At 36.2% G+C, this 26,932-nt stretch overlaps 1 protein-coding gene across 1 annotated transcript in view; it reads right to left on the bottom strand.

Moving 5' to 3' along the window:
- SLC2A13 (solute carrier family 2 member 13) overlaps positions 1-26,932 on the bottom strand; it is a 317,237-nt gene that overhangs the window by 180,827 nt on the left and 109,478 nt on the right. Inside the window, exon 4 of the mRNA XM_063076095.1 lies at positions 1,871-1,979. Coding sequence (XP_062932165.1) covers positions 1,871-1,979 — 109 coding nt within the window. The remainder of the gene's footprint in view (positions 1-1,870; positions 1,980-26,932) is intronic.

The raw sequence follows: 26,932 nt of genomic DNA, 5'->3' as shown, positions 1-26,932 counted from the left end.
TCAACCATCATTTACCTAATTTTATTCTTTCTATTTTCCAGTTAATTCTCAAATGCAAGCAAAATCTCTGATAACACTACCAATCCAATATATACTTGTGATAGGAAAAGCACATTAATGATTGTCACAAATATTAGGGAATATCAGGACCCAATATCACTTGATCTCCATGAAAAGACTGAGGATTTGGAGAAATGAACGTTCTATTAAAATTTGAAAGCCTCAATCAGTACAATTTACAATAGATATCACAAATGAATTATGACAGTCATTTCAACTAGGAACATACTGGCCTCAGCCACTGACCATCAATTAGAGTTGGCTCTGTTTGTGATCCCTGTTTTAAAGGAACATAAAAAAAAACAAAAAATATTAAACTTGTCAAGTTTAAATGCCTAGAAAAGTGTAGAACACACACAAAAATATTTTTTTCAGAAACAGAACACTTATTAGGTTAGTCAACTAGAATATTCACATAGGGTTACTAGTGTATTGCATTGTTTGAAAGGTTGGTTCTGGCCTTGTTGCAATACTGTACCATCACCACACTGGGGAAGGCGGACACATCTCGGGCCAGAGTCATCATGTGCCAAACCTAGAAAACAAAAATGCTAGGCACTACACCAGCAGATGGGCCTTAATAGAGTTAATAAAGGTGAGGAAATGAAAGTAGATGCTGGAGGGAGAAGAGGACGAAATATTAAAAATGTAGCCTAGGAAGGCACGCTCTAACAGGGATTATGATTAATGTCAAATCCACAAAGGGTGTAGATGTACTGGAAGTTGAGTTTCTTAACAAATCCTGATTTAATCTAATGGGTCACTGGGTTCTAATCCTTATTTTAAAAAAATTATTTTAACCAATTCATTCCTCCCAAATTATTACTAAATAATTCATCATATCCCAAGTAATTTTAAAGGAAACTATCAAGAGTCCCAAACACAAATGATTTACCTGGGAAAATTTAATTTCACATAATTTATGTTTTTTAATGAATAATTTTAACCACTAGGTTGGGGGAGGGAGAACTTCTAAGATTCAGCAGCTTTTCAACCAATGATCCGTTTCTTAAGAAAATTCATGGACTTCTCTAACTGCATTCTATTATTTAGAATCTTAAGTCTGCTCTGTGGAGAATCGGAACAATTCTGCATCACAATTTGAAACTGCGTATTTAACTGTGAGTTTATTTAATGTGTGTTTCCTCCACTGGCCTGTACTTGTATATCTGTGAAGCCGGGAACCAAGTCCACATTAGTTACTGCTGTGTAGCTAGTATAAAACAGACCCTCAAAAATGGGTTAAATAGCAGATTAATCAAACACAGTAGAGCCCTACTGTTCATCCCACTCCACCTCCAAGACACATACAACTTTGGGGATTACTCTGAAAACTAGAAAACAGAAATTCTCTCTCTTCCCCACCTCTCCCCTCTTCTGTATTCTGGTGTAATAAACATACTTCTATTCGTGTCCTTATCACATTGCATTGTAATGAACTGCCCCAAAAGGCAATGAGGTAGTTATATGTGTGCCCATAATTTCTGACAATGCCAGGTGATTTCTTTCTGTTTTAGTTTCTAACCACCGTCAAGAAATGGTCTATGAAAATGATATCTAAGTTCAGAACATAAGAAAGTACCAGATGGCACAAAAGAGAAATTATATGAAATTAAATACAGCTAACAAAATAACAGACAAATCACCTCTTTATAGTCACAAATTATAGGATTAAAAAAAAATATAGTATCTCCCGAAGGAGAATCCTATATATTTATTAATAACAAACCAACAAGAGTCCTATTCTTTTTTCCATGTAAAATAATGCCATTACAGTCTTTTCAGTAAAAAGCCAGAAAAAAATACATACATGATGGTGTTAATGCCTGAGAGCTGTTGGAACATTTGTAGGCCACAACCCACAATTAAAGCTCGGCGAGTTGGGGGATAACTCAGCATTCTGCAGATCACAGGTCCAGCTTTTTAAAAAAAGAAAGAAAAAAAAAAAAAGGACACATCTATTATTTTTAGCTCTGATTGTAATTATTCCCACTAGGATAAATTTTCCCAAATGTCTGTGAAATCAATTATGACTGACTGGTAATCTTTAAATAGAACAAATATACTTTTATAGAAATCTGGGTACAATATATTATTTATAAAATAGACAGTATATTTTTTAGTTCGAACTGTAAAATCAACAAGAGAGAATTCAAGTTAAAGTAATTTATTGGTACTAGGAAGACCTACATAACTGAAACTGTCAGAAATTATTCTTCCTTAAATCCCTACAAGCTGAATTTATTAATCACTCTTTTTGTTCTTCCACTTTCTTGGTAATTAAATATTATTTAAAATTCATCAATGTGGGCTACTTACACAGTCACTGGCAAACTGCTTTAATCAACCAAAAGAATAACATTTATTAAAAACAATTAAACAAGGAACAAAATTCACTCCAGTCTATTTGATTAAAGTTAAAGAATTCAGGCATATCAGACTTGATTACAAATACAATGGATATCATTAATAAAAGTTACCAAAAAGGCAATAAAAGAAAAAAATTAATGTTTACTGGATAAAGTATATATATATAATTTATCCAGTAAAAATTTATAATATCCATATATGTGTGTGTGTGTGTGTGTGTGTGTGTACACACACACACACACACACACACACACACATATGTATATTTCTAAATTTTAATAGTTCCCTAAGGGGCATTCAGTGATCATTTAAAAACAAATGGGCTTTCGAAATGGCACAAATCCCTTGCTCTTTATGTCAGAACTCTAGATTCTGTAACACTGTAGATCTAAACCACTGAGATCTTAAGAAAGGTTGACTAACCTTTTGATGCCTGTTGTCTGGGCATAATTACTAAACGTGTCCCCTCTATTCTCAGAAGTGTTCCAGTTATAGTGTCACCTTAGCTTTAAGAGGCATTCTATATGGTTGTTTCTTATGGGGCCAGAGTTGAATCCCAGGACCTGTGGTAATCCTGCTGTTAGATGAGGTGGCCTGCGATCACCAAGATGCTAAATGCTTAGTTAGAAACATTTTTCCTAGAGGCCAAGTTTTTTTAGTGAACCCTAAACCAAGCCAATAAATTAAAATCCAAGGAACTCTCACTATCTTAGGAATCCTTTGGAAATCTAATATGCCAGTTCACAGAAATGCAATAAGATATACTGTTGTCTCAGCAATAAAAGTTAATATGGGATGTCAAGCCAGGGCATTAATTAGAACTGAACATTATTGGGGTGAGAATATCCTATCTCTACACGGGTGAGATTGTAATCATAAAATTTGATTTACTGTAAATGATTTTATGTCTAAATGGCAAGATAGGACACATTAACTTAGAGAAGAACTGATAGCCATTCAAAGCTAAACACAGTGACAACCCATTTAGAAAGCAGGCTCACTTTTATAAATGTCAAATTGCCTTAGAGTCAAGCAAAGCAGTATTAAAACCTAACATATCAGCAAGGCTGTGGGAAATAGGTAGATTTTGAGAGCTTTACTGTGACAATGTTGAAATACATTTGGATCAGTTGCCTGAAAGATGGGCAAACTCATCTGCAAATACAGATATCTGTAAGTAAGCCACAAAATACAGAATGCACATGGCATCTTATAAACATCTACCTTTTTCCATAAATCAAAATTTTCAAATAAAAAATATTATTTACGGGCTGGCCCTGTGGCTCACTCGGGAGAGCACAGCGCTGGTAGCCTTAAGGCCGCAGGTTCGGATCCTATATAGGGATGGCTGGTGCACTCACTGGCTGAGTGTGGTGCGGATCACACCGTGCCGAGGGTTGTGATCCCCTTGCTGGTAAAAAATATATATATATATATTATTTACCTTCTGTGCCATGGAAAATTTTTTTAAATAACAACAAAACAACAAACAAAAACCCTTTCTCGGCTTTTAATAACTTCCACAGATGAGAAACTGGCCTTTCCTCCTGCAAGAAATCTATCGTACTTTTTAGATAGCTGTTTCTACTTTCACTATTAAACTGTTGCATGAGTTGATGGACAGGCAAGGTAATACTGATTTTGGATGGCAGAAAAAAATACAAGAAAAAATTATGACAAATTTGGATCAAAGTTTGACTTGCCTCAATATCAAGAGATAAGCTATCACATAAACATCACATAACTATTTCCTAGTTTTTTAAAATTTGGATTTTGTATTTTACCTTGGTCTGAATTTTCTGTTACAGATAAATAGTGGTAGCTCCTTTATTAGACTGGATATTTTTTAATGGATAAATTTTGGTCACAGCAGCAGCTGCACATCTGATTATGCATAAACAAAATTAAAGAATTTCCTTTCATTAAAATCATAAAACTAGCTTTTTTAGGCAGTAAAACTGACTCAACAAATGAAAACCACCATTAATCTTTATATCACAGAAGCTATGAGGCAAAAGAAAAAAAAAATCAAAGACTGTATATTAATTTGCTGAATGTTCATAAGTGAAAATTTTAAATGTCATACTCTACTTATTACATTTCTTTTGTTTTTGTAATTTAAAAAAATTTGTATACACAAATATTTCACACTTAATTTTCTTTTAAACATTTGTGCCTTTGAAATACAAAAATTCCCACACAGTAAAAACTAAAACCTCTAACTAACATAGATTAGAAATAAAGGACCCAAAATATAGCACACAATAAATCAATAAACTGAAGAAACCAAAATGAGTTCAGCTTTTCCTTCATTCTGAACACCTCCTACTATTAAGTGCTCAGTAACTTACACAAGGCTGTCAAGGTGTGGCAGAGCCTCTGGTAGCAGGGATGAAAAAATCAGTCACACAAATGCAGCCATTCCTGTGGGACTGTCTCTTTCACCCCTGCTACCCGAGGATTTTTGCATGGCTTTTCAGTCGTTTCATGTGGGTAGGTAACGCTGATAATTATTACTCCATCTTAGCTGGAAATGGTAGTCAAGAGCTTGGATTTTATACAAACTGGGTTCTAGTGCATTTTTAATCACACTCGGAGAAACTTCTCAGCTCTTGACTTCCACTTCCAGCTAAGATGGAGCAATAATTACCAGCATTACCTTCCCACATAAAACAGCTAAAAAGCCATGCAAAAATGCATGAAACAATAGTTGTCATGGTAGTGGAGACAGTGGATAACAGGCAATGAAGGATAGTGATCCCTGCGATTTGGGAATCAAATGAGGTGAATCCTACAACTGTCACAGATTAATTCCTCAAAAAAGCTTCCAGGCTGCTGCACAGGGAGGGGAAAGCCGGCAGACCCTGGTGGTCTCCTCGAGTTGAAAAGACGCAGCTCAGAAGACATGCCAGGGGCTTGAGACTAAAATAGAGAGAAAGAGAACCCTGGAGACCTTCTGAGTTCTCACTGAGTATTCGGTTGAGTACTCGTTGGCAGATGTTTGAGAAGAAACTACCCAAGGAAGCAGAAAGAGCCACAGGAAAGGATTTGAGAAATCAATCCCAGTATCTTACACAGGGCTGGGAACAGCGCCCGTTCCTACCAACCAAAGTGAAGAACCCGGAGCATAAGGAAGAGTATTCAGAAGGGATTTACTTTATCAATGGTGTAAATTTAGTCCTAGATTAAACACTGCCTGGCTATCATCTAAAACAGCTTGAAAGCAAGACCCAACTGCTTCTAAATAAACGAACAGCATCTCAGAACAAAGCACACCATAAGATAAAAGTTATAATGTCTGGTGCACAATAAAAAATTACCAGACCTGCAAAAAGGTAGGGAAATATAATCTGTAATGATTAAGGAATCAATTTATCAAGAGGGCATAACAATAGTAAATGTTTATGGACCTATTAAGAGCTTTAAAATGTAGGAAACAAAAATTGACACAACTGCATGAGGAATTAGAAAAACCCACAATTACACCTTAAGATTTTATCACCCCTTTCTCAATAACTGATAGAACAAGAAGGTTGAAAAACAGCAAGGATATGGAAGACTTCAACAATACTATCAACAAACTTGACCTGGTAATTGACATTTAAACAACACTCAACCAAATAAGAGCAGGATGCACATTCTTAAAGAACAAATGTATGGTTAATGTCTTGGAATATTTACCCAAGATAGATTCTATTCTGAGCTCTAAAATCAGTCTCAATTAAATTAAAAAGATTCAAGTCATACAAAGAATGTTCTCTGACCATAATAAAATATAGAAATCAATAACTAAAAGATAACTGGAAAATGTTCCCCAAATTGAAAATTAAGTAACATGTTTCTATGGATCAAAGAAATAAACGAAATTTAGAAAGACTATGAAATCAAAAGAATATGAAAACACAGCATATGAACATTTGTGGAATGGAGATAAAGTAGAACAGAGGAAAATTTATAGCAATAACCTTAGCTGCAATCTTAAGAAACCAGAAAAAGACAGACAAATGAAAACCAAAGTAAGCACAAGATAAAAATAACAATAAAGTATCACAATGGAAATCGATGAAATAGAAAAGAGGAAGACAGTTGAGAAAAATCAATGAAAAAGAAAGCTGGTTCTTTGAAAAGATCAATAGAATTGATAAGCTTCAAGCAAGATTGTGGTAGGCTGAAAAACATTCCTTCAAAAGATAAACATGTCCTAATCCCTGGTGCCTGCAAAATTACCTTAGATGACAAAAAAGGACTTTATACATGTAATCAAGTTAAGGAAGTTGGCACAGGAAGACTATGCTGGATTATCTGGTTGCCCCTAAATGTAATCACATGTATCCTTATAAGAAGGAGGCAGAAGAAAATTCGAGACAGACAGGAAGAAGGCAAATGCAGAGACTGGAGTGATGCAGTCACAAGCCAAGCAGTGCTGGCTGCCACCAGAGCTGGAAACAGCAAGGACTAGACCGTCCCGCAGAGGCTCTGGAGGGAGCTTGGGCCTGCCAACACCTTGATTTCAACCGGTGAAATTGACTTTGAACTTGTGGCCACCAGGATTGTGAGAGGATAAATTTCCACTGTTTTAAGGTACTACTTTTGTGGTAACTCATTACAGCAGTCACAGGAAAGTAATACACAGATTAATTAAGAAAAAAACAAGACACAAACAACCAATATCAGGAATAAGAGAGGTGAACTTAATACAGATATTAAAAGAATAATAAGGGGGTATCATGAACAATTTTACACCGTTAAATTCAACATCAAAAATGCAATAGACAAATTCCCTAAAGATGGAATCTTCCAAAGCTCACTGAAGAAGAAATAGCCTGAACAGCCAATGCTACAAGGTATTACAATTTTAGATTTCTTGAAAACTACACCCCTCTGCCCCCACCCCCCCAAATCAAAGTCCAAATGTTTGACAAAACAGGTCAGTGGCTGCCTGTGGAGGGAAAAATTACAAAGGGGCACCAAGGAAAGTCTTTGGGAGGCAGAGAAATGTGCACTCCCTTGAGTGTGGCAACAGTTTCACAGTGTTCACATATGTGAAAACTTAGCAAATTACATGCTTTAAATGTGTGCCCTTTATTGTATGTAAATTATACCTCAACAGAGCTGCTAATCAACATCAACAAAACTTCACTAGGAAAGAGACTCTAGGTGTCAGGAGGGCTAACATTGTGAACTGGATGGTAAGGAAAACATCCAGACAGTCAAAGACCATGACCTTCACTTGAAAAAGGTCCCAAGGGGTTACTAATTAGAAGCAATATTTAATTAAGCTGGACTGATGAAGTCTGCTGTGGGACTCCCGAATGAGAATTACCAAGGATGTAGAACCCTTACAATTTCTCCAGGGTTTTCCTTGTTCTTATTCTTCCCTTTCTTTCTACTTATTTATTGATTTTACCATGTACTAAAGAAACGTAAGAAAAAGTAAAACACTTTATGACTAATGAATTACAACATGCAGACTGTAGGAGCTTCCCTACTGCCGACAGTCTTCACCAACTCAATTCTTGTAAGTAAAGCTCCTCTGTGGAGAAAACGGGGGCCTGCTTGGGAGAAGATAATCACTGCTCAGCTTCAAATATTACTCTCCCCTCTCCCCAGCTTAGGGCCCCATGTTTGGGCTGCAATCACACACAGCAAGGTCTCCAACACCACAAGCCTCTCCTGAGGCTTCCTGCAGGCCTGATTCAGGAAGAGAGGAGGCGAGCCTGCCACAGTGCTTCAAGATGTTCTTTTTGCCCCCACCCCAATCAAGAAAGCTCCATATCCTAATGTCTAGCTACCAAGCAGCACATTTTTGGGGGCATTAATAATTTAGTACTAATTATTTTATCAATCACCAAAAATATTAAGCATTTATTCAAATCTCAATGGACTTTCTAACATTTCAGTAGTGCTTCATGCCTTATGAACCATTTTTAATCATCATAGGAGTCCTACAAAGTAAGGAAAAGCAGGTCTTGCTATCCCATCTTAGAAATGAGGAAATTAAGCACAGAAGGATTAGATACTACTTTCCCAAGGTCCCAAACTAATAAGCATGTAAAGCTACAACTTGAGCCAACTTCTTGTTCATGCCAGAAATGTCAAGAAATTTTATATGTGTACTAAAAGAAGCTGACTTTTCTTAGCATAGAAAACCAACAACTTATGAACAGTATGAGTAACAACACAAAACTGAAGCACTTTCAAGCCACAGGAATAAACACACTCTGTGCTTATCATGACTTCTACCTCTCAGCTTCTCTTTCTTCGTCTTTTTCATGGCCCCACCTGCCACTATACCCAGCCTCAATTCCAGATTTACCTATTTCAAACGTTCATTTCACTCTACCCTTCTTTTCATTCCTACATCCAGGAAATTGAGCAGTGTTGGAGAATAATTAGAAAAATGAGCCACACCAGTTACATGACAAATTCAGTGGGTCTGTGAGCATCAGGCCCTCCGTGCTGCCAGGGGAGCCTTTCCCTCATCCCTAGTTGGCTCCCAATCATAGCTCACAACATCTATTTTAAACACTCCTCCTCCTTGGACTTCCACTGTTCTTCCCTGCCTTTCCTCCTGCCTCTCTGGACAAGTATTCCCTAGTCCACTTTTCATACCTGAAGTGCCTACTCTGTGCTAGGTACAGAAACATGAGACCTGCCCTCGAGCTCATAATACTGGGGTGAAGAGAGAGTCACCCACAGAAATAAAACAAGCTACATAACAATGGCTTCAGTGCTCTCACAGAGGTACAGGTATAGAATTATGAGATTAAGGCACCAGGAGAGACATGCCAGCTCAAGTACCTCCTAAACATGTCATCATTTCTCCCCAAACTTGTTCCTTACCCTGCGTTATCTAATTTCAGAGTGACTCAAGAACCATGGCTTTTGACTATTCATTCTCTCTTCCTACTTCCCATATCTAATACGTCATCATTTCAATGAGAGTGAATGTATGTGTGCCTAACTCCACAAAATGTCAGGATATCTCATTTTGCACCCACACCCTATCTCCCTCTCCACCTCTCCACTGCCCAGGCTGGGCTCTCACCCATTTATTCAGTGAGATGGCACAGGGCAGTGGAAAGGATTCACAAAGACCAGTGTTGAAATACCAGGTCCACCACTCAGCCACTGAGATGTTGAGCATGTTTTTCAACCTCTTTAAGCTTCTATCTCCTCTTCAGTAAAATGGACTTCATAGTAGTACTATCGATCATGAGGATTAGAGATAATCAGCTGCTGGCACCTACCACCTATTCAATAACAATCCTCATATGGCCTCTACATCTCCAGTCTCTACCAGACTCAATCCAGTCCCTCCTCATTGCTGCCATCCTGTTTACTAAAGCACACTGCTGATCACTTCACTTACCTGCTCAAAACCTTCGATAACAGACCCATCAAGGCTTATTTAATGGAGGGCATGCTCCTGCCCCAGGCTTTCTTTCAAGATTTATCTTCCCCTCCAATAGGCAATGCTTCAACTATTTGGGGGTAATCTGTTTTACGCAAGGAAGCCCCATATTTTTATAACTCTGTCTCTTTTAATGTTCCTTCTGCTCAGAGTTCTATTCTTCCAGTTTTAGATAACTGGTCTTTCCTATGCTCTCACTCCTGGCTAATTTGTTTTGTGGATTATGTAGCTGATCTCTTTTCTATCTCTTCTATACTAAATTATGACCTCCATACTGGAACATGTCAGGTGTGTGGTTCAGATTTTGTCCCTGGTTTTATCATTGTGCTTAGTCCAGTATCATATTTGCTTAAGGGATACAAGGAAGAAAAGAAGAAAGAAAGGGAAGGAAGGAGAAAGAAACACTAGAGCAAATTTGGCTATTGAGAACTCATGGGTGAAGCCATTTGAGTACACTCCAAGTTGCTAAACAATGTTGTGATTAATTATAAACTACCACTAAGATCCTGAGCACACCCATGCTGTTTTCCTCTTCAATATGCAGCAGATGATGTTTGTGATTACAAACTGGTTCTTGGCACATGTTCTGCTTGGAAGAATGAACTGCTGCTATTGATAAATTCAACCCCATGTGGTTCAATCATTCCTTCACAGTCAGGCATTTATGGCAATACATTCTGAAATCCTCCAAGGCAATCAATGTGCCGAGATGTTTTGATGGACTGGTTGTCTACAGATGCGTGCTTGTGAGCCGAGCATGGTACATTAGGGCCTGTATGTGATGACTGTGTTCATCTAGACATTATTATTCCAGGTTGTTAAAGTAAAGACTTTTCCACTTGTAAGGGGAGAGGATGATAGAGCTTAATACTACTGGAATACTGCTTTTAAAAAACCTTGCTTTATTACTATCAAGAATTCTTTCTAAATTCTAAAATATTTCTTTTGTCAAAGGTATTTACATAAATGAAGCAGTCATAAAATGCATCCCTTAGCCCAGCAATTCTCAAATGAGAGAACTTCAAACTTCATAACAGCCATGTGAGTGTGGTTTGTTGCTGAGGAAAAAAACATTAAGAACTACTGCTCTAGAAAACCTTTCTTGGGCACAGGGAGGCATCTTTTTCTTAAATAAATGAGTAATCTTCTTAAAAAACTATAGTCTTAACATTAATATTGTCTGTGGACAAAGGAATTTTTAAATGAAAGGACTCCCAACCCACTGAATTCTGACATTTCCACAACAAGCTGTCATTCTTAGTGATATAATAAAAGTTTTTTCAACTACTCAATTTTTCAATGTTAGGAAATTAAGACCATATAAGACTAGCATCTGCTAAAGGCTACACAACCATAAACAGTGTTGAACAGCACAATTTCTCTGAATCAGGAAAACCCAAGTTTCAATCCAGCTTGGCTATTCAGTAGCTGTGTCGTGTGGGGCAGGTTTCTTACCCTCCCTGAGCTCCATGTGCTTCCTATGTGATGATATCTATCTCATCAGTGCACTTTGATAATTAAAAGGTAGTAATGCATGGGAAATATATCCTACCATAATTCAAATGCTGATGCTATTATTTCATCCATCAGCTCTTTAGTAGAATTTCTCTATAGTTAAATATGATTTGAAAATTTTAAATTAAAAATATTCAATAAATTACATAGGTTTTCCTTCTCTATAAACAAGTAAACTAATAGCCTTCACTTTTAAGATTCCATAAGGTAATTCAAATAGTTTCATTAACATAAAAAATAAATGGATTCTGTGCTTATAATTTCTTTTATAGTTAACAGAACACTCCTACACAGATTACTAGTAAGCCATCAGATGATAAGTCAATAAGACCTGTACCATAGGCTCCTGTAACAAATGACAGCCCTATGAAGTGAACTGATATATGAGGGTACTACAAAAAGTTCATGGAAAGATTTGTATTATCTTTTAATTCCATTTTTCCACAAACTTTTTGGAGTACCCTTGTATATTGCCAAGCTTCATACAACCACAGAAAAATCAGAATAATCCCACTCCCCTGCCTTCATTTTAGGTCACATGTAGATTCTAGGAAATCAAGTATTCCTATATGTCTATCAAATTAGAACATTTTGAGATATATGAACTATACTTTTAAATATTAATCATTTGCCTGGTTTAAAAAACTGCATTCAGATGGATACTTGAATTTTATATGGATATCTGAACAATATTTTATTAGCACATTCCTTTTTTAGATTCGGGCATTCGACAAATAAGTAGTATTAAGAATTAAAGTGAAAAACTAACCATGATTCATGCTATCTTTAGCTTTATATGTTATAGTAACCATAAATAAAGATGCTAAAAAGATAAAAACTGGCCTGAATTAAATGGTCTTTCATTTTATGGTGGGGTAGAATATGTTAAAAAAAAAAAAAAATCTCAGCTGTCCCACTAGATTCCAGCAGTTAACTGCTGCAAACATATGTGGTACCTTGAAATAGAACATCTTAAAGAAAAGAGACTATGTTTTCTAACAACATGATTCTTAGAAAATCATAATTATTCCAAAAATATCCAGGAACTAGATATAAAAATAAAGAAAATATATGAGGCAATTAGTGTATTCTCTAATTCCACAGTAGTTCTTGTCCTGCCCCAACTCCCTTTCTCATTCTTCTATTACCACAAAAAAACAAAAACAAAAACATGGTCTTCTACATGTTAAAAATATCAGTGTTAGTCATTAAATACAGTGAGAAAGACGTTTTATAAAAAGGGTAGTGCTAAGTTCTCCAAAACATGGTAGGAAGTAAAGCATTGGCTTCATGGAAAATAAAAGTTGATCAAAGTATGGATTTTCAAATACTCTCACCTTTTACTTATAAAGGTACAACTCCTAAAATAAACTCAGAAATATAAACAGATGGCAGAATGTAAACTTTCATGCTGTTGAAAAAGGAATAGGGCAATAACTATATCTTCCATTTGTTTAGCTATGTTAGGACACGTGAGATTATAAAACACCTTTACCATGCCATGAACATAACAGAGCCTGCAAGGGAGATCCACAAGTGGTTTTGGTTACCATACACATGAGGGTTGGTGCACAGGATCCTGGAGGTCACAGAATGAATGCTGGATTTTAGAATCTATTGTGCTCACAGTGGCAATCCCAGAATATTCTATATCATAGCATATAAGTAAAACAAATCTCTTCTTAGGCTGACTTACGCACTGGCTATTTTGGCAATTAAGTGCTTTCCATCAAAGTTGTGAGTGGCTGCGGAATCTGCTTTCAGTTAGTAAAGGAAACCAGTCACCTCTGCAGACCTTAGAGGGAAGGTTGCTGTGTATAGCACGTATGAATTACAACTTGTATTATTCAGTCTTCTTGTCTTAACTTACAAATTTTCAGAAGAACGACCAACAAAATGTTCACATACAAATGACAAAATACAATCCTAATATTTCCCAAATCAAATATAACTTAAATGACAGGAAGACTTCAGTTAACTGGCATTAACATAGCCTAATTCCTCCCAGAGTATGTGTTAAGAGGAGCATAATAACAAAACAATCCCTTTAATTTTCTTTTCTCCAAAGCATTTTGTAGCCTAAAGCAGCTGGTAACCAAACAACCCCTCATGAGATCAATACCTAAAATAAATCAATATTTTAAAGCAGGGTAATGCACATTAACAAGCTGGTACATTAGTTTTAATTTAAAATGTTATTGGATGTCCATAAAGAACTGATTGTTTTTATTGCAGATCATGTTTTAAGCCTTTCTTTAAAAGACTCATCTCGTTACACTTAGCAAACCTACAAAGTACAAAATGAGATGACTAGATAAAATAAGAAGGACTGATGAATATGAACAGGTTCAAATTATTTTTAAAAACTACTTATAAATCTGACTTAGAATAAAATAACTTTACATTTTACTCACCAAAACCAAAAATTTCAAAAATAAATTTTCACAAATTTCTACTCATATATCCAGTCATATACACTAGCGAGGGGCTCTGCTTTGCAAAGGACAAGGTTTAGGTATACTCATGCATTATACAGATCAGTTCAGAAATTTCAGTGACCTTTTATGGTAGAGTGCAATTTTCAGAATCCTTGGCCTATGAGGGTCATTTCCTTCAGGATCACAATTGTATTTGATTTGAAGACAAACCTATGATATATCCCTGTACCTGAAACACAATTCATCACTGAATGAAATCCAATAAAATACTACTACATCAAAAGCAAGCAAAGGAAAATGAATTTAGGAGTAATTAATATTATTAAAATTTTAGGAACATAGCATATCTCTGAGTGCCTCAACTGAAGATCTGCTAATGCAACATAGCACCTGTGAGAAGGAGCAGAAACAGGGCTTGCCTGTCCACAATGAGGGCACTGAATCTCCCTTTCTCTTGTATACAATACATACATACGTGTGTATATACAACTACAAATAATACACATGTATGTCTATGTATGTATATTTACACACACGTGTGTGTATATATAGAGAGACAGAGAGATAGGGTGTGGGTGTGTGTGTATATATACAAAATATACACACATATCGGGGGGAGGGTTGTAGTTACAGTGATCACCATTACAAAATCTTTTGTTACTTGAGACATTTACTTCCTGAATCCCTCTTTCTGATCTCGTCTTCACTCCTGCTTTGATGACAGAAATAAGGTATCACTGAAGACATACATTTGTTCCAAATTGTTACAGTTCTGGTCCTTCTCCCATGTTTTTGTTTAATTCGTAGACACATGCCCACAAATAGGAAAGACTGTAGCAGAATTTCAATAGAGAACAATTAATGGCAGGAAATAGAAGTGAGTTCCACATTTCCTACTCTAGAAATTGTATGGTAAGGATCAGAAAAAACAATATTGGTATTCGATTAGCACATCCAGCAGACAGAAAATATTTGCATTCAGTGACTGCAGTCTGAGAACAGATACCCATGCCAAGCACTCCTATCAATCATTCCTTAAGCATTTCCACTAAATCCATTTTGATGGCCATAGTGCAGGATAGCTATTAATGCTTCTTTTGTGTGTTATCCTACTGTGCATAAGGATTGGGAAAGGAGAATTCGAAGACGTTTCTCCAGATGACTTTGTTTTTACACGTCTGTGGGTGTCTAACCTTATTTCCTTGGCGTTTTTGTTTCTAACTTGTGATTGTTTTTCATTAGGCAGATTCTTCTAATCTTCTAAAATGACACAAACTATAACTTTAATTGATATCGTTTGAGATGCTCTTCTAGATAAATATGGCTCTCTAGGGATGAGGTCAGTATTTGAAAATCTACATATGGCTGTTTTATTTTGAGGCATGTCTGTAGTCACCATATGGTCAATGGCAATCTATGAAGGGAGTCAGGATGTGTCTATTTAAAATACTGACTGAAATTTGAGTTTCTACTTAAAAATGCTTTGATCCAGCTCCTTTTTCTGAATGCTAATTCTTACTTTGTTTACTTAAAAACGCAATCTGCCCACCATACTGCAAAGTTAATTTGCAAAATAAAACTAATTTCTATATATTTCATTGATTAAATCTCAGTAATGCATTTATAAAAAGTATGGCGTTACATTCATTAGCAGAGGTGTAGAAATGATTCTAATCTTGCTGTTCAACTTGTTCACGGCTTATTTAGACTATTCTAGTATGGCTCATGATTATTTGAATGCACAGTTTAAACAGAAGTGAAGCACTGTCTAGCTGAATGCCCCTCAGGGATGTTCTAGAACATCCTGTCCTCTGAGGTCCCTTAAAACACCAAGATTCTATGACTTTCTTGAATGAAGCTATTTTAGCAACATTTACGTTAAAAATATATGGCTCCTTATGTGAAATATAGCCATGATGTAACTGTTATGTAGGAATATAAACAAGTGTTCTATTTGAGTTCTATTTATGTGGCTATTATAAATTATTCCCATTCATTATTCATAAAGCTACTATAAATGTCTTAGGAAAATAGTGAAGAGCCATTTTTCTAGCACTTTTCTAAAAGGTACAATTCATAAATATTCTATTTAGCCTACTGGTATGAAGCCCTCTCACTTTATTGTTATGTATCCATTTGGTCTTTTAATGAAAGGAGGGAAGGAGAAGAGAAGGAAATACATCTGTGGGACTTGAATGGCTGTAAAGGGGCAAGGCAAACTAAATTATTTCTAATAAAACAAAGAACCGACATATGTAAAACCAGAAAACAGCATCCATATCACCTCAAAAATGTCTGTTTCAACACGAAATTTTGACCTAAAGAGTCATGACTTAAATAGATTCCCTATACACACACAATTTCACCCAGGCTAGTCTCTTTTGCTTCCAAAATTCTTTTAGTTTTAAAAAACACAACAAACAAGACATACAAAAGCACACTTTTTACCTCTAAACCTGATCTTTTTCTTAACCACCAAAGCAAGATAGCATACGTCTCCTAATGCTTCAACAAATATCTTTCTAAGTCACATTATTATATTTGCTGTCATGAAGGATACTTCTCACTGCTCACACTGGGAACATGCTATACAATGCCTCATGCAAGAAACTATGGAGATGCCAGTGAAAGTCTTTTTTCTCTTGAGGGACTTTTTTTTCCCCTCATGAGCAGTAAGAATTGTGTAACTGACTGCATTATCCTTCCTGTTACAGCTGATAGGAAGCTCAGAACCAAATATGCAACGGATCTTTACTAAGATTTTATGCTGTTACGGTCAATAATATAAATATACATGTTATCTCTCCCCCTGGTGTTGACTTTCTCTTCTAATTTTCAATTAACCATACCATTATGTTTCTATTTTTATTTTAGTTCCTATTTTACAATTTACATTTTTGAATGTATCTACCATAAGCTTCCTAAAATCATTTAGGGAATAAGACAAGTCATAACCAAACAAACAAGTAAACAAATCATGTAGAACAGCTGTAGGTACTCAACAAATTCAAAACCAAATTCATTAAATCACACAGTTACACATGTGTGTTTCCTCAGTGTTGCTTACTGTAAGTGCTCAATGAAAGATTACTGAACTGAATTAAAAATAATTTGGTTATATAAAATGTTTTCTTTGAATGTTTTTCACCTCATAAACATCTTCTTTTAAGGTTTAACATTAACAAATAATTTGAAATGTTACTGTCTTTGTCAAAAAGTATGCAAAGTTTATTAATCAAGCTATTTCCATCATTTCAAAATTGGCTTGGGTCATATCAGCTTCTTTGGGTGGATGAAAGGCTCGACACTATAGTTTCTTTATGGCAGATAGTAAATTCATAGTGTGGCTCCCCTCCTTACGTTCTGACACACTATATAACAATCAATATAACTTATAATAGGGGTTTGGAACAACATACATGCCTAAAAGGAAAAATTACTTCCAGAGCTGAAAATGAAAAATTGAAGGTATCAAGTAGGCTCTTCATTGGGGACCTTTCATTCACACCTCACTGATCAAGTGTCATCTGTAAGAATCACATGGCAGGAACACAGGAACAGCACTTATGGCTAAAGTAGGGCAGGGAACACAGCCCACAAAGCTTCTGTTGGGAAATACATCTCCCAAGAGCCTGCTGCCAAAGAATGCAGTTTATGCAGATGATGGTTAATTAACTTGACTCATCTGTTACACTGCACTGAAGACCTTGTTTCTTATTTCACTGAGAAAACAGAAGCAATTAGAAGAGAATTCATCTTCCCACCAAATCTGTACTGTCCCTGTATCCTAACCAATATAACTTGCCATCCAGACTGTTACAAGGTCAACCTCTCTACTTTTGATGTGAACCCTACCCCTTTAAGCCTGTTGAGAACAACGCTCCTGTAATAATTATCCATCCATCCCTTCCAGTGTCAGTTTCCCCTATCTATTGGATCTTTCCCATCAGCATAAAATCTTGATTTAGTATCATCCATGGGAAGATAAAACTGAAAATATCAACTTTTTGAAAAATTCACTCTCCAGTTTCTACCTAATTTTCCTGTGTTCGTTTACAGAAAATCTACTTAAAACTCATCTGTACCTTTTAAATCTCTGCTTCCCTACCTCCTGCTCTCTCCTAACCCCAGGCTTTCATCTTCACCAATCCGCTGAAATTGTTCTGGTCAATGTCTCCAACTACCTCCATCTTGCAAACTCAATGATCAAACCTCTGCCATCTTACCTAAACTAAGAGCAACACTGCAAACAGTGGCTTTCTCCTTCTTTCCTGAAACACGCCCTCCACAGGCTTCCAGAAATCACTTTCTCTTGGTTTTACTTCTATATCACTGATGCCTCTGCTCACCCTGCTTCGCTGGATTCAGCTCCTCTTCCTGACTTCCAAACTTTGGAATGCTCCAGTGTCCCGACCTCTTCCCTTCTCCCCATACATGCATTCCTCATGGATCTTCTCCAATCCCATGACTCCCAAATGAACACTGTCATACTACCCCCTCTCCTCTGAGCTAAATATTCACATACCCAGCTTCTTACTCCACACCTGCATTTAAATATACAATTGGCATCTCAAATTGTGCTGACCAACACAGTATGCTAAATTCCTCAGCAATTCACTTCTTCAGCATTCCTCTTTTCACTAAATAAAACCCCCATTCACCCAGCTGTTTAAACAACCAGAATCACCTTCCCCACACACCTGTCATTCTAGTCTATTCACTCAGGCTACATTTTTTCTTCATAGTACTTAACACCATCACAAGTCAAGCTATGGATTTATTTTTTTCCTTGTTTATCTCCCTTAGTAGATTCTAATTTCCATGTAGTTAAGGTTTCTAATCCTATCCCCAGAACCGTTTGTAACTTGCATATTTGCTGAAAGTTTTCTACTTCAAAAAGTACAACTGCTTTTGACTCAAGGCACATTTCCATACCAATCTGCCTGATCTTTCACAGGATCAGACAGTGGAAAAAGCATGTGCTCTGGATTAGATATGTCTTGATTTTTATATAGGATCTCTGCCCTACCACCCCCATCACTATCACCAGCAGCAGCAGCATTATCTTTGTCATTGACAACATTTATCCAGCACTTATTATATTCCACAAACCATGCTAACTTCTTTATACATATCGTTTAACTCTCACAACAAATCTATGGAGTGAGCGTTATCATTCTTATTTTACAAATGAAGTTTACAGAGATCACAGAACTGCTAACTGATACAGCTAGAACTTAGTTCAGAACCTTATTCCAAAGCCCTTCCTCTTAACCAATATATTATCCTGCAATCCCACTTTAACAACTTGTTCAAAGTCACTCACATAGTTATAAACTGCACAGAGAGGACTCAAGGCCATGTCTGATCTCAGCCCAGGTTCTTACTAACTATGCTGCACGGAATCAGCATCCTCATTCATAAAACAGGTGATGACACAAACCTAGCTGATGTGTGCACACTGCCTGGACCAGGCTTGCACTCAACAGCTGCTAGCTCCCTTTCCTGAGTTCTGACACTTGTAGGTACTTAAATATTTTTTAAAAGCTTCACATTGTAAACCAAAGTTCTTAGTCCCTGTATTATCTTCTAGTATTTCTGAAGCACTTCTTCATTGAGAATCTAAATGTCAATGCTACAAAATTATCTCTTAAGGTATGTTCAAATTACTAAAGTATCATATCTATAAAGCAATTTGCACACTTCTAGACAAATGACATGGAGCAAAGATGAAGATCACTGAATATCACTGCCTGTAAACTAACTGAGAAGTTTTAATACTATGACTGTTTATAAATAATTCCTCTGCTACCCTATGTGTTTACACCTTAAATTTTCCTTATAAATTTTTTACATGATTTTTCACAGACAATAGAGGCAAAATTCCTAAATTTTGAATTAAATATTTTATGTTCAGACACTTTTATATGTTATAACTGAATTATATAGCTCAATTTTACTTTACTTTTCAGAAATCTTAAAGTTCATACTAACATCAAAAGGCATGTACTCATTTTCTTCAAGATTTTACTTTTACCTTATATAGCCAAGTATTTTTGTTATGCCTGGAAAGGGTTGAACTTCTACTCACTATGGTGATCCTTTTTACAAATGCCTCCAGTTTAAATAGGTGGAAATACAACAAATATATTTAGAGGACAAATTTCACTTAGGCAAACTGTATACTCTGTTAAATCCTAATTTTGAAAAGTTGAGAGAAAAAACAATCACTCCCTACCACCTGACTTACCCTTTACTTTGCTAATTTGCTATGAGACAGGAAGAAAATAATGCCCAAGGAGGAAATTGGGAAAAAATTATATTCCCTAATATTAAGCCAACAAATTATTTTAACTATATACATCCTTTCAAGACAATCTATTTTCTAAATTTTTTAATTGACATGTTTATTGTACATATTTATGGGGTACACAGTTATATACTTCAATACATGTATATGATGTGTGATGATCAAATCAGGAAGACAATCTATTCACATTCTTAATTCTCATACAAAAATATGTCCACGTAATAAACTTTATTCAACTGACTACTTGGAAAATGCTGACATTTTTACCATATTTGTACCATTAAAAGGTAGTAAATATTTTCTAAATTTTTCCATAGCAAGCCCCATTAATTCTAATTGAAGCTTCCCATTCCCAGTTTATCCTGCGCAGACGACAAAACAGTTTAGAGATTGCAGCCAAATGCAAGGATTTCCCAGAAGGAATCTGAAAATAGGTTATAAGTATTCAATAAGCCACCTGTCTGGATGAAAATTTATTTATTTGATCTGAATCCAAATTTCAAGCAACCCATGCATGGAACAGATGTATCTTATTAAATGCAACTGTTTTTATTTTACTTTTTATTAACATGCATATGCATATCCACAAATGGATAGAGCAACTCTAAAGAGCCAAAGGATATAAATGTTCAATAATGCATGTTTGCTTTTGAATCTTGAGTTGTAAATAAACAACAAACCATATTCTTAAATTTAAACACTCTAAATAGTTATGTGTACTAACAGCAGACTAAGAGTGCTCCCTTCTAAGCTGAGTGTCCAAATATAATAACTTATACATCAAAAGAGTGACAACACCATTCAGAAATGGGAAGCACAGAGGAGGAACTATTGTCATAGGGTGTAAACTTAGCCCAGCAGTTCATTTTCTTATCTTCTAATGGGACTGAAAACAGACCTTAAAATAGCTGCTCCTTTAAATAACCGCTTCAAGTACCTATTATGACAACAGTAAAGCAAGTTCAAGGACATAACTGCCCCCATAAACATCCAGAATTAGAGAGAGCAGGCAAGTTAGTTAACCTCTCCACATACCACCACCTTTCTAGTTACTGTCAAATGCAATTTATTATCATCACCAGGACTCTGTATGAACTTGTAGCCTCAAAGATAAAATAGGCAAGGACCTTACCCTCAAGAAACTTACAGGATAGATGGCACTTATCAAGGTAGAAATGATAAGCACCATAAGGGGTGAATCAGTGACCTGAAATTTGAGAACAAGAAAGATGTATTCTAGGTGAGGTAGACCATATATGAACACATTTATTAGTTCCATGATTAAAGTTACAAATATTACTTTTCATAAGTATTACTTCTGGCATTTCCTACTTGTAACCATGTTTTAGCTTTTAATCAGAAATACATCATTTGCAAGCAGAGGACCAAAATGACTTACCTTACCTAGTATTTTATATAAGATCTTTTCATTGAATACTTTCACCAAAGCCAAAACTTCCACTTTCCTAGACATTTTGCATCTCTTGAAACTTTCTGGTCTTACTGTTAGATAGAAAATGAAATCTACCTATAGAAAAATTCAGGTATGTTATCTTTCTCTAGCTCTAGCACTGCCATCTCATACAATGCACTAACATGTTTTCCTAAAAAAATTAAATTTTAAGAACAATCAGAAAGGAAAGAATGAAAACAACATATTTATTTTAAGCTAAATGATTGGATTTCACAGGGTTTGACAGCTGGGTAAAAGGTGAGGATGAAGGGACTAGAGAGAGGAAGGTAGGCATGATCTCATATTTATTCAGTTCCTCCTAAATTCAAGTTCTATATGAATTAGTCTGCACTGCTCCTTACTAAGAGGTTTCCAGTATTAGTCCCACTGGGCATATTAGAAAACAAAGTCTCAGAGAAGCTAAGTAAGTTTTCAAAGATCAAAGAGCTAGTAAGTGGTAAGGTCAATACTTATCTGACTTCAAAACCCTAAAAAGTCCCTAATCTTTCCACATATCAAACTGTTTCTCTAATTCCTTTCAGATAATGAACAAGCAACTGAGCCAAAGAGAACTTCTTTCATCCCTACAGGGATTATTCTGTCTCAATCTTCACGTTCTCAAGAAGAAAAAGGCAATGAAATAAGCCTCTCTAAAAAGAAGCACAGCCTTCTTCTATTCTCATTAGATTAGGCAATGTGGCTGATTTTTGGAGAAACACATCAGAACTTATAAACCTGTTTTCTTCAAAGTCACCTTGGGAGGGAAGTTATAAGGTTGTTACAGCCCAAAATATTCTGAAAATCTTTCAGAACAATCATTGGAGCCAGTGACACACTCACTATCCTCAGTGGTCACAAATGTTCATTATTTGCAAATGAATTTGGCTTTTGCTAGTGGAGTCATCTAGAGGCAAGCCCTATTGATAAAATGGCCTATGTCATTGAGTAAAAGCATTCACAATAAAGCTGCTGCTGGGCTGGCTGATTAGCTCACCTGGTTAGAGATGGTGCTGATAACACAAGGTCAAGGGTTTGGATCCCCATACCAGCCAGCCACTGAAAAAAGAACAGGTGTCTATAAATTAATGAACTATGCCAAGCTATTGCTCTACGTGGGCCCCTGCTCATGGCCTTCCATCCTTCCTCTGGTTAACACCCTCTCATCCAAGATGCCTTTCATGAACACATTTCCTTTCTTTAGAGGTCTTATTATTACTATGAATAAAAGTAGTTAATGTATGTGTTCTTATTAATGTTGTCTCCCCACTACATTCTAAATGCTAGGAGCTCAGTAACTGTGGTTTTGTCACCACAGTATATTTGGTATCTAGAGAGAACTGATACAAGTAAGCACTCAGTAAATTTGTGTTGGGTGAGTGAATGGAAAAGATTGTTTAGTAACTCTAGAACTGGCTCCCAAGGCAATTCTACTAAAAGTAGAAGTCATCTGAGCAATAAATGGCAGCATCACTAAAATACAGTAATACAATAATAAATGGAATCTTTTATAACAAGGAGTTTAATAAAGGAGAAGGATATAAAATAAGTTTTTTTAATTTAATTTTTGTATTTACTGAATTTAAATGTAAATTCCTGGTACTGTAAGTAGGATACAATATACTACACATTTAGAGGAAGTAAATTATTAGAAAATCATTACTACCACTCATTACGTAGGTTTAATATAGAAATTCTGAATTATTAACATCCAGTGAATATATCCCATTATTTTTTAAAAGGGATTTTTTTTAAATCAAAACCATTTACTTCTTTGATGATGGTACATAAAAGGTGGCCAATAGTTTCTTTTAGTTAATTTTTTAAGTGGATAATGTCCTTGTTGACTAAAAATTGAGAGTATTCTACAGGGATTCAGAGATTTTTGTCAACATCTTTATGGCTTTGTAAGTAGCAAAACAAACAGCCCTTAGACAAATGGATAGCTTTTCACATGCTCATGAACTGGCAGAGATTTGCTGTCATATAGCTTTACAAAGATGGAAGAAGCGATCTATAGGAGGTCACTGGGCAAACCACGAGGAAGGAAAAGTTTGACAGTGATTTTTAAACCCTTTAAAAGCGAGAATATCATAATCAGAATATCAAAACCACCAACTTGTTTCTTGGACCTATACTTAGCTTACCTGCATGTATAGGGGAGAGATATAAGCAAACAATTTTTATTATAATAATAAGACAAAATTAATGTTGGTAATCTGGAAAGTTCCAAAAAATGAAAAACAAAGGAGAAATAATCCCAAAACTCACTGTCTAGAGGAAACCAACACTGTGGTCTTGTTTCTCTTCCCAGGGCTTTATTCTGCACATTGGTCATCCTGCTGTTTGTTTCTTAGTGTCAGATGGTTTGAGAGAATTCCCATAGCTTCTCTTTACTTCTACTCCTCACATGTGCTCATTTCCTTTTTCTGAAATTGCCAGGTTAGCCATTATTTGCTTTCTGTTATGCATACTACCAAATGCTTACTTAATAAAAATGAAATAAAGTTTCCTCAACCATTAAGGAAAGTATTAAGGAACTGACCAAAATGATTATTAATTCACAACATGTCTCCTGATAAATTCCGTTTGAAGTGTCAAAAGGTAAGTGAAAGGTGTAAATATGTTCCAGAACCTAAGAAACAAGGTTAAGTGTCTGGTGCACAGATGGGTTGTAGACCAGAAGATTGCTCCTAAGAAACGATAAAACAATGGACTGACATGTGAAGATATAACTAAGGCTTGGATGTGGGGCTGGCCAGTTAGCTGACTTGGTTAGAGCACGGTGCTGATAACACCAAGGTCAAGGGTTTGGATCTCCACACTGGCCAGTGCCAAAAAATAATAATAATAAAGCTGAGATGTGAAAAGGAAATACAGTCAGCCCTGCATATCAAATAGTGGATTCCACATGTGTGGATTCAACCAACTGCTGATCAAAAATATTTCCAAAAAAACAACTATGTCTGTACTAAAAATGTACAGACTTTTTTCTTGTCATTATTCAGACTTCCTTCTCATCATTATTGCCCTATACAACAAACAGTATTACAACTACAAGGAAACTTTAAAACATTCATGGAAAGATCTGTACTCTTTTAATTCTATTTCCTAATTTCTATTTTTTTTTAAGTGCCCTCCTATTTACACAGCGTTAACATCATATTAGATATTATAAGTAATCTAAAGATGATTTAAAGCATACAGGAAGATGTGTGTAGGTTATTTGCAAATACTACACCATTTTACATCAGACACTTGAGCATCCATGGATTTTGGTAGCCACGGGGGCCGCCCTTGGAACCAATCCTCCACAGATACTGAAGGACGACTGTATTTACAAAACACAGCAGCGGGCATATACTTTATATTCTACCAACCAAAACGTAAGACTTGAGAATACAGGCAGCATAACTAACAAAAATCAAAACTCCAAATCTTTTGATGCTCCTTTTAGTAGGGTGGTTCTTTACCTCTTTTCATGCCACCATATCATACCTCCATCTATAAGTCATTACATAATAAGGGCCCTAATCCAAATCATGAGGCCTCTGACCCCATGACCTAATTACCTCCCAAAGGCCCTATTTCCTAATACCATCACCTTGGGGGGTTAGAATTTCAACATATGAATTTTGGGGGACATACAAACATTCAGACCACAGCAGACCACATATTCTCTGGAGATACTGATCCATGCTTGTTTAGGACACGTTTACCCACCTTGCCTCCTGTGATTTAACTCAGTTCTCAGTTAGTGATGTGCCTTCTGACATAATGAGCTAGTACACTGCTTCTCAAACTATCTGTGAGGTAAGACCAATTTTTTTTAAAATTTCCAATTTGTTACAGTCTGATACTTTGGTTAAATGTAATAAAATTAATTACTAGAAAAACAAAATTTTAAAAAGGCAAACAGAATATGGCGATTTTTAATTAGATTAAATAGATATTAAATTACTGTTTGCTATAAGTTTCTAAATGCTTACTCTCGATTTCTGTGTTAAACCAATAGCAGACCAAAAATAGTGTGGACAGGCACCAGTCTATGGACCACACTTTGGGTCACACTGATGAAGCCAACTGTAGCGATTGAATTATATATCCCCAAAACTCCCCAAAGCTTGAATTGTGTCCCCCAATTTTTATGTATTAGAAACTTAGCCCCCCCCGTGACTAAGAGGGTGGGAAATCCTATTATGGTAGTTGAAAGGTGGAGACTTGAAGAGGTGATTAGATTGTAGGACCATGCCCTACTGAACGGATTAAAAATGGTGGTCAGGAGCGCGGTTCTGAGAGCTTTAAAAGAGGAGAGTCTGTCTCTCTCTTGCTCTCTCTGCTCCACCATTTTCACAGTGTGATACCCTGCCGTCACTGAAGCCACCACCAAAGAAAGCCTTCACCAGATGTGTTCCCTGGACTTTGGACTTCTGAGCCTCTGAAACTGTAAGCAATGAGATTCATTTTCTTCATAAATACCCAGTTGCGTGTATTTTGTTATAAGCAACAGAAACAGACTAATACACCAACCAGTTTCAAAGAGTATAAATCTCAAGCATATCTATGGTGACCACCACAAGCTACAGGTCGGAGATTGCATAAGGCATCTAGCCTGGTGTTGGTTAAAGATGCCACTTATGCCTGGACTGGAATGGTGTAGTGTGTTGGCTTTCAAAAGGCCTGTATTTCCCAGAGATACAAGGATAAAAGCAATTGAAAGCAAGATTTGAATACCTAGAGATGATACAATTTTAAGCTTTGGCCATAAACTCTACATTAAACAACCTGGTTTCCCCTTTGGCAGCTTTTAAACTACAACCTTTTGGTTTTAAGTAAAACAGCTTTCCCTGAACAAAGTATTAAGTAAAACCCAATTGCTCACACCCACAAAGCAAACAGAAATCTGCAGCTTCACACCATGGGCAGGCTGCCATGAATGAAATATTAAAATGTCAGATAAGATGTGATCTCTGTCCTCAAGGACCTTAATTCAGACAGACATGTCAACAAACAATGACAAAACAATGAAGTAAGTGCTATAATTGAGATACGTATAAAGATCATGGTACATCTATACATTGCTGGTTCACAGATTCGCATACCCAAATCTGCCCTGCCTCCTGAACCAAAAACTTGCTCACCCAACTGTCTACTCAATTTCTTCACTTCAAACAATTTCTTCATTTCAAACAAAATGTGTCAAAAGCAAAGTCCTGACTCCCTTCCCCCAAATAATAAGAATAACCTGCTTTTTCCACAGTCGCTCAGTTAATGGCTACCCATCCTTTGAGATGCTCAAGCCAGCAACTATGATTTGGGGAACCAACAGTGTATAGATAGTATTTGAGATCATGACCTTTACACATTTCTAAATC

Source organism: Cynocephalus volans, chromosome 12 (assembly GCF_027409185.1).
Source record: "Cynocephalus volans isolate mCynVol1 chromosome 12, mCynVol1.pri, whole genome shotgun sequence".
Lineage (NCBI taxonomy): Eukaryota > Metazoa > Chordata > Mammalia > Dermoptera > Cynocephalidae > Cynocephalus > Cynocephalus volans.
This window is presented reverse-complemented; position numbering and strand designations above follow the sequence as displayed.